Here is a 13,697-nt window from a genome sequence, read left to right on the forward strand (position 1 = left end):
AATATGCTCCAAATCATACGTCACGATATTTTCTTAATGTGATTTGGCATTCTGTTGCTTGAACTATTTGAAAAGTTCGCCAAGTCATACACTTTAAGACAAGTAAGAGAGACAAATAAGAGAGACAACCAAATCATTCACTTTAAGAAAAGTTCACACACATTTTCTTTGCAATAAAAAGAGTTTAATCAATTAGCAAATCAAAAATATAAAACACTCAGTTAATGTGATTTTTTTACGCTTGTTTTGTTTTCTAAAACGCTTTTTAATACTTGTGATTCATATGTTTAATATTACAAATGAACATTGAAAAAGAATTGAGAAAATTCCTACACCTAATTTCAATCAGTAGAAGAAAAAAAAATATACATTGCTATTAGCGACGAAATTCAGTGTGTTGCAACATGAATTTCCAGCAATTCAGCAACGGAATATAATGTGCACATCTTAACATATCCAGAAAATCTATTACTAATATATTCCCTTGGATATTTGTAACGAAATTTTTTCCTTCAAAAATTTGTGACCGATTTTTCATTTGTCACTAATTAGTGGCGGAAATTGTGCTTTCAATTTTGTTATTTTGCAACTGTATAGTGACGTTTTTATATGTTGCAAAGGACCGTATATTGTCGCAAGTTGTGACGGAAATGATCATCCTCTAGATATTCACAGTTTTGTTTTTAGTCCTTACAAAATAAAATCACACTTTTTAGTCTTTGTGACATTTTCCTTAAGCATTTTAGAGAGCAAAAATGTTGATGGAAAATTTTTACAAGGACTAAAATGCTGATGTAAAATTTTTATAGGGACTAAAAATGTTGATGAAAATTTTATTAAGGGCTAAAAAATGCAATTTTATTTTGTAGGGACTAAAAACAAAATTCTAAATATTTATAGAGACCATTTACTTAATTAATCCAAAAACATATAATATAATACAAGGGCCTTAACCTAATATATCAAACTCGAATGAATAATTAGATATAGACAGACAAACCACCCGAGAGTAATCTTGCAATTTGTTTCTTGATACTATTTCAACCGAAATAGCGTTTTGTTTTCATCGATACTTACTTTAATTAGATTTTTCTTTTTTTTTGCAGTGGTCGGGGTTTGAACTTCAAACCTTACATATATTATAAATTGTACATACCAACTGAATTAAGTTCACGATAACATACTTTAATTTTTCTGCAAGTACTCAAAAAGACTTGAAATATCAATTTTAGAACAATTATCTCCCTATACGAAAGAATCTAATAACGAAGTACTACTGTAGTGTATCTTGCGACAAGTGTTTCTTACAAGATTTGGATCCTTGCATTGAAGATAAGTTTGTCCCCTTCGAACAAAGTGGTCCTCATCAATCATTATTGAAATCAAGCACAAGTAAGAAAAACGAAGAAAAATGCAAATGAGGCGGCAAATTTTTGACAAAACAGCATTTGTTTGTTACCACATAACAATGAAATAAGTTTAATACATATATTTTGGTCCCTAAATTTATTTTTGAATTTTAATTTGGTCTATTAACTTTAAACTGTCTCAATTTGATCCCCTAAGTATATTTCTGTTTACCCAAGTGGTCTTTTCTGTTAGTATTTTTCAAAAAACGTTAACTTTGTCCATGTAGTCAACATGAACAAAGTTAACGTTTTTTGACAAAAACTACCAGAAAGGACCAGTTGGATAAACGGATGTATATTTAGGGGACCAAATTAAGACAGTTTAAAGCTAGAGGACCAAATTAAAATTCAAAAATAAGTTAAAGAACCAAAGCATGTATTAAGCCTAATGAAATATGAATAATAATAGTCGATTAAGATCGATTCAGTTGATAAAAAAATCGATTCGTTGTATTGTAAATTTAACTTTTGTTATCGATTGGATCGACATTTTCTGATATGATTTAATTTCCTTTAAATTATTTTGGTAATGTTTGTTAAATCTTAACTTCGTGAATCGTCTCAATTTATCGAAAATGAAAATAATGATAATAATTAAAAAAAATAAAAGGAAAGGGAACATGACCAAACAAACCGTGTGTAGTATATCCTAACATGAGACCGACATTTCCTCACATTTGTTTAAGTTAAACGTTGATGCTAACCACAAAACATAACCCCTTTTCACTCGGCACTTCTGAACCTCTTTGAAAAAGTCAAATCATTTTTCCAAAAAATTATTATCATCCTCTTTCATTTTTCTCCAAACTTGAATCTCAAATTATTTTCATTCGTTACAAAAACAAAAATAAAAACCGTTTACTCAATTTGATTTGATTATTTACATAATAAATAATCCATTTTTGTCTAGCTTTTTCTTTGATCCTTCAATGGATTCTGAGTTCTGGACCTCTCGTCTTGCTGCCGCTAAACGCCACTATGCGCTTCAACATAACCACCCAACTTCTCATTTAGGTTTGTATTCATGGTGATTCTCATGTTTTTTATTTTTTTGTTGAGAAAATTTATCTGGGTCTGATAAAAATTTGAATTTTATTATCTGGGGCTGTTAAAATTTGATTTTTATTATCTGGGTATGATAAAAATATGATTTTTTGTTTTATGGTGTGTTTTTAGATCGGTTGGGAATAGATGATTTTGATGTCGAAGAAGAGGTGAGACCAGATTTCCCTTGTCCATATTGTTATGAAGAGTTTGACATAGGATCTTTGTGTTCTCATCTTGAAGATGAACATTCATGTGAATCAAGAGTCACGGTAGGAACATATTCTTATCCTTAGATCTATATATGTTATGTTCTTATTAATTTTGAATATGTCTGTTTGTTATGGTGTTATTTAGATCCTCTTGAAACATTGATTGCCAAGTTGTTGGAAGATTAATATTAGCTTATTCAGATGATTGAAAACAAGAAGATTTATTACAATTTAGCTAGTTGTAGAGAGGAAACATATGAAAATTTGAAGATTTGAATCTACGCTATATTTCAACCTCAGAAAAATTATAAGACTTCCTGGTGCAAGGAACAAGTGCATTTTAATGGCATATTTATTTTAATTTAGCTCAAGAATGTGTATAACTGATCAATTTAAACTTTGGGGGCATGAAAGTTTTTGTCTCAAAGAGGACTTAGATGGTTTTATTTGTAATCGTAGGTTGGTATTTAATTATAGTGACTAGACAATCAAATTCAATTCATGGTATGGTATATAGATCCAGTGAGAATTGTTTCTCTCTTTACAGTTCCTTTTGAATGTCCTTATGTATTTGTGTATATCTGTGCTTTAAACTTTAAGTCATATTCACTCTAATTTTCCATCATCAACCATTTTTTCCATCCTAGCAACCATTTTTTGAGATGGAAAATTATTGTAAATCATTTCATATGAAAGTAGCATGTTAGCTTTTCCTAAATAATCTTCTGATTTTAGAGAAGAACTTGATGCTTATTGTAGATGTGCATGTGTATCATGTATGTTTGCTGCATTTGAAGAAGAATATGTATGAATAAATTTTATTAAGATAAACTCAGATAAGCTGAAATTTAGTGATTAGCATTCGTCTTTGTTGTGATTATTACTTAACATCCCTACCTCATGGATTTGATTTGACACCTAATAAATCAATACCCCTTGTGCTTTTGTTACATATTTTATTTTATGAGATAAATTAATTCTTGTCAAGATGAATATTACATGATCCAAAATCTTTGATTGATACCTTGTTAGTATTGCTTGTAAGTAGTCTTGCATTTATATAATTCATTGATCCGGTACATAGTACCTTCTTTCTTTTGGGATGATAAATGACCTAATTAACTATGTGGTTAAAATATTCCTTTCATATGCGAGGAATCAATTGTTCAAATACATAGTATATAGTCTCAGACGTTTTTTTTTAATCATGCAGATTTGTCCTGTATGCTCAGTTAAAGTTGCACGCGACATGTTGAGCCACATAACGCTGCAACACGGACACCTGTTTAAGATATCCTTTATATTTCTATTTTAATTAAAAATATTAGCTTTCTTGACTAATGAATTTTTTTTCAAGTGAAAATTTTTAATTGCTTCCCTTAACTGAAGATTACATACAGAGAAGGCGCAGGTTAAGAAGAGTTGCTATTCCGAACAGTCAGACGTTGTCTCTTTTAGGTCGAGATCTCCGTGAAGCTCATTTACAGGTGCTTCTTAATGGTGGTGGTGGATACCGGTCGCACAGTAACACAGTAACCAATGCGTCTGCTGATCCATTCCTATCCTCTTTTATTTTGAATTACCCTGCATGCGAAGCAGAAGAAATCTCTAAATCTGTGGTAACAAGTGCTGAAGATTCTTCTACAAAGAATACAACAACACCTGTACAGCATATTTGGAAATCAAGGTGATTTTCATAAAATTTAACTCCTCAATAACATTACAATTTCCACTCTGCATATTATATATATGAAGAAAAAAACTTCAATCATGTCTTGAATTTTGACCATGCTATGAAAATATTGTTGGATGCTTTCTATCAGAACTCTTGATGTGCATGCATAATTTTAAATAATAATGCCATTGAATCATGGCTTTGATATGTATCTTGTAATCTATTTGCAGTTTTGATCCGTCGTTGAGTATTGAAGAGCGGGAGAAAAGAATGAGACAAGCTGCTGGGAGGTCTAGTTTTGTGCAGGATTTGTTTCTCTCAACCTTGTTAGGCGACTAATAACGGAAGTTGTAAGTTGTTTAGTAAGAATAATCAAACATGAGATCCAACCTTTAAGGATCTTGATGAAGGATGTCTTTGGTGGGATAAGTGGTAATTTGGCAATTGATGTTAGCCTAATTGTGGCAGCCAGCACTTTCAACATATATATAGTGCTGAATCTCATGATAGTTAAACATCTATCCCACACATGCAAGCATCTTTGCTAGATATGTATTTTACTTTCTTTATAAAAATATTGTTATGGAAACGTTTTTCTTGTTATATTGACATGAGAACACAGACCCTTGTACTTTTTTTTTATCACCATCTTGTTCACCAAGTAGCAATTTCTTTGGGAGTTTGAATTACCGGAAATGTCGAATTAGGGCTTGAATAATTAAAATTCGATTTATTTTGAAGCTACTTTTTATGAACTCTGTTGAAAGACTTTGCTAGGGTTATTAATACCATGAATGATCCAAGTCCAAAAAAAAAAAAAAAATTCAAAAACTGAGAAAATTGGCAAGTTTGCGATGTGAGAACATTCCAACCTAGCATAAAAATAAAATAGGTTAAAATATGATTTTAGTCCCTGCAAATATAGCGAATTTGGGTTTTGGTCGGTAAAAAAAAGTTTGAAATCAATTCCTGCAAAAGTTTTTGTTCTTTAAAAAGGTCCTTGGGCTCACTTTCTTTCTTACGTGTCTGATTTTTGCATAGGTATCACTAGTTGATTGTTTAATGTGCATATGTTGTAGCCATGTGTAACTGATTTCATTTTAATTATTTAAGGGTTAATTATGTTTTAGGTCCCTATAAATAGACGCATTTTCAACATTAGTTCCTACTTAAATTTTATTAAATTTTTGGTCCCCAACGTTTTTTTCCATTAGCAAAATAGGTCATCGTTGTTAACTGTTGTTGATTGAGCAAACGGTGAAACACACATGTATGCCACATCTTACTATTTTTTTTTGTTAAATATGTTTTTAGTCCTTACAAAAATACTATGCACTCATTATTAGTCCCTGTTCAATTCAAATTTGTTCAATTTATGCTTAAACTCTTGTATACTACCACTAGTTTTGCACGACATGAGAGCTTATGGGTTGGTTCGAATTAATATGGAATTATTTTCCCACGCTCATTCAATATTTTGCCCCTCGTTGATGATATTAGGTTCTATTCAAATAATCTATGCGGATCAACATCTTTTGGTCAACGTAGTTTAAAAAAAAGAAGGCTTAATTGTTATTTTCGTCCCTTAACTAATTTTTTGGTATCGCTTTGGTCCCATAATTAATAAAAAGTCCATTTGAGTCCTTTAAATATGTCTCTGTTACATAAATTGGTCCCCTCCGTCAATTTTATTAAAAAACTTTTAGGATTTGTACAAGTCATCACCTTCATTCAACTTCTTCATCTTCTTCCTCATCAACCTTCATAAAAAAACTCAGCAAAACAAAAAACTGAAGAAAAAGAAAATCGAACCTTGAAATTGAAATTGGAAGAAAACAAATTGATTCTTAAGCATGGAAACAGAAAATGGAGAAAAAAAACTCATTTTCAAATTCAATTTAAACCCTTCATCATCATCATCATCAATCCTTCATAAAAACCCATTTTCTTATCTAAACCCATCACCATGATAAAGGGTTTAGATTTGGATTTCATATGATAAATGTAAAATTTTATCTGATGAGTTTTGTTGTTCATTCAAATCTGCAGAAAATTTCATTCTTTTTGGTTCAATCTGTAAATAAAAAATCCAGTTGCAACAACAACACAACACAATAAATCGGGTCCAAATTTGCTCCCCAACAACAACACAACAACAACAACAACAAAAAAATGGGTTTAGATTGGGATTTGGAAGAATTTAGATTAGATCCAAAAATAGGTTTAGATTAGAATTTGAAAGGATTGATATTGATGATGAATGATTGACATTCAAAAATGAGTTTTTTATGAAAGATTGGAAGAAGAGAACAGGAACAAAGAGGAATGTTATCATGGTTTTTGGGTGCCGAGCCATTAATTGGACTTGAACCTTTTGACCGTTGATATCTCTCTTTTTTCTTGGGAAGGGTAAAAGGAGAAAAACCCTTAACAAGTTCTAGATTCGGGGGTCGTTTTCACTACGGGAAGGTGTTAAGCACCCGGAGCGATTATGGTATTCCATAAGAACCGTTCTCCTAAGTTTATTTCTACGCTTTATTTTTAGAGACTATTTGTAAAAAAAATGAAGGTGCGATTAGTGAAGAATGGGGGTGAGAAGAAGTAGAATTTGATTTTATTTCGGCTTGGAGGGGTTAAAGTCCCTTGCCTACGTACCGTTTTACGGGATCAAAACCGGCGTAGTTCTTGCTAAAAAGACTTGTTGTTTTTTTGTTTTAATTGTTTGATTTTAAATTTGAAAATGATTTTGAAGAAGGGGATTGAGAGGCTTCATGAGCATTAGAGTATGAAAAAGTGAGGGTTTGTTTAGTGATTTTGCAAAAAAGTCTTAATGATTAGGTTTATTTGAGAATTTGATTAAGAAAATAAAAGGGAAAAATTGTTGGAGTTTTGACTCCATTTTTTTATGAAAAATATTTGAAGTGAATTTGTTTGCATATTTTTTGGAAAAAATTGGATTTTCTCTAAGTGTTTAAACCTAAGCATTCATCTAACCATGCAATCCTAGGCATACATCTAGGGTGAGTGTGTGCGTGCCGGTGCGTCATAGTGTCCATGGTCCATATTACAAAAATTGCCTAAATACATTCTATGGCCCCTTTGCCAAGCTACAAACCAATGATAACAAATTACATCACCAAATGAATTAAAACTTGCAAAAATAAATGCTAAGCTAAAGAAAGTGGAGGAGGTAGTGAAATGCTATGAAATGTATGGCACATGAGGTGAAATGGTTAGTAATCATAAAGCACAAAATAGTAGGAAATAAACAAAAAGAAATTGCATAAGAATGGCAAAAAGAAAGTAATAAAGTGGTAAAAAACCTAAAAAATTTGATATGATACCTAAAGGTGCTTGTGACCCACAATCATCACATCATGGCAATTTTGAAAGAGATTTTGTTTCAAGCCATGACATGAAATTAATAGAGACACATGCAAGCAAAGTATCACACCAAATTCATAGAGAAATTTGACACTTTATTCCTTAAGACAAACACTTGTTGCTTGCAAAACAAGAAATTTACAAAATCATATCTAAAAAACAGCAAAAAGGGCACATGACCAGAGGCATATTCATCACAATATTAGGCATCATTCATCCGTGTCACATATCAAAGTGTCAAGAACAAAAAACATAGCAAAAAGTATACCAAAAGTGTAAAAACACATGGGAATTAGTTCATGCCATTTTAACATTTTTCTTACATGCAAAAAAAAAAACCATAGAAATACCAAAAAAAAAATATCAAGAAACAACTAGGATTTTTTTTTAGGAATTTTTTGTAAAAAAGGTGAGCAAGCAACAGGTTCAGATAGCAAAGAAATATGGTGCAGATAGCAGGAAAATAACAAAAAAACGTAAAAAAACAAATAATAAAGCCCAAGCCCAAAACCACAAGATCCGGATGCACAGGGAGCGTTGGATTGATCCAGGGAGGGAAACCCTAGATCCAACGCTCAGGATTGAAGGGATTGGACCGGTCTTGAACCGGTCCGGTTCAGTTGCCTATATAAAGGAACTAGCACCGGTTTTTTCATTCTTTACTCCCCTTTCTCTCTCTAAACTCTTCTCTCTTCTCTCACCTCTCACCTCTCTCTAAACTCACCGCCGGTGAGGATGAAGCTACGGCGGAGACCTTGAAGGTCCGCCGGAAACTTCATCTTCTCCGGCGAGCCTAAGCACCTCCGGTGACCTAAATTTCCAGAACTTCAAAATTTCTACATCAAACAATTCATCTTCTTATTCTAAGTATGATTTTGGCACTGGTTTTTACAAACGAATCTTGAAACGACGTAGATCGGGAAAAAACTTCGTACGGTTTTGAAACTGATTTTTGATCTTTTTTTTGAAAGAAAACGTTTAGATCGTTACGGATCTACATCGTTTCGTCGCTTATTACTTCTCTGGTGCTTGTTCTTGTTTTCAAAATTTGGATCCTTATGGATCTAGGTTTTGGTGTTTACGGTTATGATTTTGTCTTTGTGATTCTGGAAACTTTTTGGATTCTGTTTGCAGGTTTAACTGTGATTAACACTTTTTGAGAGAGGAAATGAGTTTTACCTGGATATTTATGGAGATTCTGTTGAGTTTCTTCGGAAACACTTGGATTTGGCTTTTGCTTGTTGATTTCTGGCTTTGAAACCGAAAATAAATCGGTGATTCTTCTTTTCTCACTGATTCCGCTTCTTCATCTTCTTCGCCGGTTTAAAACCTTGCTTCTTTCCCTCTTCTTCTTCCTTTTCAACGCCTCTGTGATCGGTGTTGGAGTTCTTCGCCTCTGGAGAAGAATTCTCACCTTGAATTGCAGAGGGATCAACTCAGTGATGAAGATTCGCCATTGAATCTCTGAGAGTTTGATGCAAAAATCAATGAATTTGTGTATGAATTTTGGTTCTGGAAATTTCTAGGGTTCTTGATGAACTTGATGATTTTTCTGTTTCTGATCTAACTGAATGGAGAGAGAAAATCTGATTGTGTTTGTTGAGTTGGCGTGTGTTTATTGCTTCCGATCCTGACTTGTACAGTAAATGCGCCTTTTATAGGCTGCCATGTGTGCTTCTGAACCAATGAGAAAATGACACCTGGACTTGGAAAGAAAATGGCACGGCCTTGGACCTGAAACGAATTTTGGACTTTTCTGCAAAAACAAAAACTTTAAGGACTAAACTGCAATTAACCCAAAAGGATTGAAATGTAAAAAAAATAAAAGGTTCTGGACCGAAAAGCAATTTTGGACCCCTTTGAGGACCAAAATGCAAAAATAAAAATAAAATTGAAATAAAATTGGTAACCTGACAAAACGTAAAGCGAAACAAAAATAAAATTGACAAAACGGACTAAAACGAACCAATGGCTTAAATGAGGTACTTCAAAGTAACCTCTCTATGCCAAAATTTTGTGTGAAATGACCAAAATGCCCCTAGGGCTAAAAATGACCTAAACATATTCAAATTGACTTGACACTGACTCAGATGCAAGTTTGAAATGAATTTAACAAGGTTTACTGATGAAAGGTTAAAAAACAATCTGAAAAAGACTCAGAGACAGTCACAAGGATGAAAATGGGTCCCATTGCAGGAAATGACCAAAATACCCTTCTGTATGACTTTTTGCAAATTTTGAAATAAACTGTAGAAAAAGCAATGCAATGATTCAGAGACACTTTTGAATGACTTACAAGACAAGTAAAGACATTTCGAAAGGTTTTATGCAAGAAAAACATAGGTAAAATTGTGATTGAAAATACTGCGAGGTAGAGACAATTTGAACTGTACAGTTGAAATCTGATAATTGACAAAGTTTGAAATGAAATTGGGCCCAGTATTTTTAGGTCCAAAAACAGGGTATAACAAGGAAGAAAGAAGAGGAACAACAAATAAAGATTGGAAGAAGGTTGAAATTTGAAGAAGAAAAAATGTTAATGAAGATTTGTGTGTAACGTGTGTTGGTTTTGTGATGCATGCTGATGTTGGCTTTGTGTTTGCGCGTTTGTGTTAAAAGTCAACAAATAATGAAAATTGGGGTTCAAGACAAGAACAACAACAAAACATATAATTGGTGTTCATAACCTTGATGATGAGATTGCATGGTTGTGATTGAGAAAGTTTTGCCTATTGTTACTGAATGGTTTGGATAGGCAAATACAATAAAGAGTAAGTATGTTGATGGTGTAGTCATTAAAGAATAAGACTTAATTTTATTTTATTTTGATTTTTTGCGTTTCTTGAAAATTTTACTGATGAAGATGTTTTTGATGATGATGAAAAGATGAAGAAAAAGAGAAAAAAAATAAAGTGTTTAGATTTGGATTTCATATGATAAAGGTAAAGTTTTTTTTTCTTCTGGGGTTGTATGAAGGTTTATGAAGATTTGTTGAAGAAGGTGAAGGTGAGGAGGAAGAAGATGAATATAAATTCCAACCAATGCAAAAATGACACGTGTGCTTGAGTTAATGTTTTTTTAATAAAATTAACGGAAGGGACCAATTTATGTAACAGAGACATATTTAAAGGACTCAAACGGACTTTTTATTAATTATGGGACCAAAGCGATACCAAAAAATTAGTTAAGGGACGAAAATAGCAATTAAGCCAAAAAAGAATAACTTATTCTTCGTTATATCATATGAATTTTATAATTCTAGGAATTGGTTCTATAAGTAATATTGGGCTCAACTGGTCCGTTTTACAAATAATAATCTCATGGATTTATTGACGCTACCCTTTTTTTCTTGGCAGGAACTAGATATGATAAACTACGTCTTCTTTATCTTGACGAAATGGGCGGAATGGATATCCCAATGCCAAAAACATTTACGATTTTCGCTATCTTATCGATGACTTCTCTTGCATTGTCGGGCATGGGTGGTTTTGTTGCCGAACTGATAGTTTTTTTTTTGGAATAATTATTAGTCAAAAATATCTTTTCATGATGAAAATACTATCATAACTAGTTTGAGACAAGTTTAGAGCACTTTGAAATATTCAATTACTAAAATTTAGAATTTTTTAACATGAAACGAATTAAATATGATTTTTTGAAAACGATAAAAGTTAAAAATAAAAGTAATAAAATCTGGATATATAAATCAAATTTTGCGATAATTTTTTGCGGAGGAACTTTTAATAATGTTCTTAACACGTCTACAAAAAATTGTTAAAATCTTAAGAGTTTTAGAATAAATTAAACAAATTTGAATTGAGCAGATACTAATACTGAGTGCATAGTATTTTTGTAAGGACTAAAACAACTATTAAAATTAAGTCACGACCAAACTTAAATGCCTCAATTTTATAGGGGCTAAAAACATATTTAACCCAACAAAAAAAAGTCAGATGTGGCTACACGTGTGCTTCACCGTTTGCTCAATTAGCAGCGAGGACCTATTTTGCTAACGGAAAAAAACGTTTGGGATCAAAAATTTAATAAAATTTAAGTAGGGACTAATGTTGAAAACGCGCCTATTTATAGGGACCTAAAACATAATTAACCCATTATTTAAAATCAACTTTTAAAAAACAAAAATATATTTTCGAAATAAAAATAAAAAATTGAAAAAAAAAACGAAATTAATAAAAAAATCTGGAAATTAATTTTCGATATAAAAAAGTTGAAAAAAAAAACGTAATTAATAAAAAAAATCAGTTTATTTTTTTTAAATAAAAAAATATGGAACTTAATTTTCAAAATTAAAAAGAAAAAAATTAGAAAGGTTTCTTTTCAGTTTTTTTTTTTTTAATTAAAAAGGTTTCTTTATTTTTTCCTAGAAATTAATTTTTGTAAATTAAAAAAATCAAAAAGTTAGATAACATTTTTCTAAAATTTTAAAAAAATTAGGAAATTTATCTTTAGATTTTGCTTTCAAAATTAAAAAGAATTTTTTCATTTTCAAAAAATTGAATAATACATTTTCAATAATCTGAAAATAAATTTTCAGAATTAAAAAAATCGAAAAAAATTTTTCCCAAAAATTAGAAACACAAAAAAGACTTGACCAAAACAAAATTTCATTTTATTTTGAAATAAGAAAAAAAATATGGAAATTAATTTTTGAAAATTACAAAAAAGAAATTCAAATTTTAATTTTCAAAAATCAAAATTAATTTTTTTTTTAAATTTTGGAAAAAATAATTTCCATATTTTTTATTTTTAAATGTTTTATTTTAATTTCAAAAATATATTTTTTCTTTTTAAAAAATGGTTTTTAAATAATTAAATTAAAATAATTACAACTGTGCAAAGTTACACAATCAGCAAATGCCACGTAGGCATAAATGTGCCAAATCATAAGTAAAGTGGGGCCAATGACTATTTTAAAAAACAAAAAATTTTGCAGGATGGATTTCAAAAAAAAAATTTGTCAGGGACCAAAACTCAAACTCGCCATAGTCGGGACTCATAGTATATTGTCATTATTGACCCCAAGTCCCAACATCGCCTAGTTTGCGATGTGAGAACATTCCAACATAGCAGTAACCTAGTGGTCATGTATGGTGGTGTCTATGAAACACAGACACAGATATGTTAACATTGATAAAATTTTGAAAAATAATATAATTCAATGTAATCATAAGTGTTGGTGTCTAACACGACACATGTCGGTGCAATAAAGGTTGGTGTGTACTATGTGCTTGCGTGTTCACTGAGCTGAAAAGGTATAATGCGAACTAGAAATGGATTCGAATCACGTTCACCAAGTCGAGAACGTATGATGCCAACTAAAATGTCCATTACTTAAATAAGCCAATCCACCTGAGAACGATGTTTTCTTTATCACTTTATTACTTGTTTGACAATGTATAGTTGTACTTGTTTTTGCACAATAATAGCCTAGAAGAGTTTCCAAGTACAAGGAGACTGAAATATAAATGCTCAAGCTAAACTATCAACTTGCTTTCGAATAAAAAACTAGTTTATAGCTAGCATTATCAGAGCAAACCTCTACATCAAAAGATGATAGTACTAACTCTTCCCATAAGAAGTTGCATTCATAATTGCATTAACAATCAGCAGGCTAGGCTATCATATAAACACGTTTATATACGGTCTTTTAAATAAACTTATGAGATCATCTACAATGCAGCACCCTATTTGATTGCTTAAATGAATACACGTCATTTATTTTATAATTAATATTTAATAAACACCCAATCATTCCAACCTAACACCTAACAAAAATTATCAATTGGGTCCCAACAATAAGTCTATATCATTAAATTTTAACAATAATTTATACATTCATTCATAATTATTTAATTTTAAATTATTGAAGTAATTTAATTATAAATTATAAAAAAAAGTGAACATTTTTTTATTTTTATTAATAATTCAAGAAAAAGTAAAAACTTGAAAAAA

At 31.1% G+C, this 13,697-nt stretch overlaps 1 protein-coding gene across 1 annotated transcript; it reads left to right on the forward strand.

Annotated features, from left to right (window-relative positions):
- Nucleotides 1-2,086: 2,086 nt before the first annotated feature.
- On the forward strand, nt 2,087-4,985 carry LOC25493101 (protein DEHYDRATION-INDUCED 19). The gene is made up of 5 exons (XM_024782951.2): nt 2,087-2,423; nt 2,586-2,725; nt 3,879-3,956; nt 4,060-4,352; nt 4,571-4,985. Exons 1-5 carry the CDS (start codon nt 2,339-2,341, stop codon nt 4,677-4,679), a joined length of 705 nt encoding a protein of 234 aa, XP_024638719.1. The 5' UTR covers nt 2,087-2,338; the 3' UTR covers nt 4,680-4,985.
- Nucleotides 4,986-13,697: the final 8,712 nt, after the last annotated feature.

The sequence above is a fragment of the Medicago truncatula genome, chromosome 4 (assembly GCF_003473485.1).
Source record: "Medicago truncatula cultivar Jemalong A17 chromosome 4, MtrunA17r5.0-ANR, whole genome shotgun sequence".
NCBI classification, from domain to species: Eukaryota; Viridiplantae; Streptophyta; class Magnoliopsida; order Fabales; family Fabaceae; genus Medicago; species Medicago truncatula.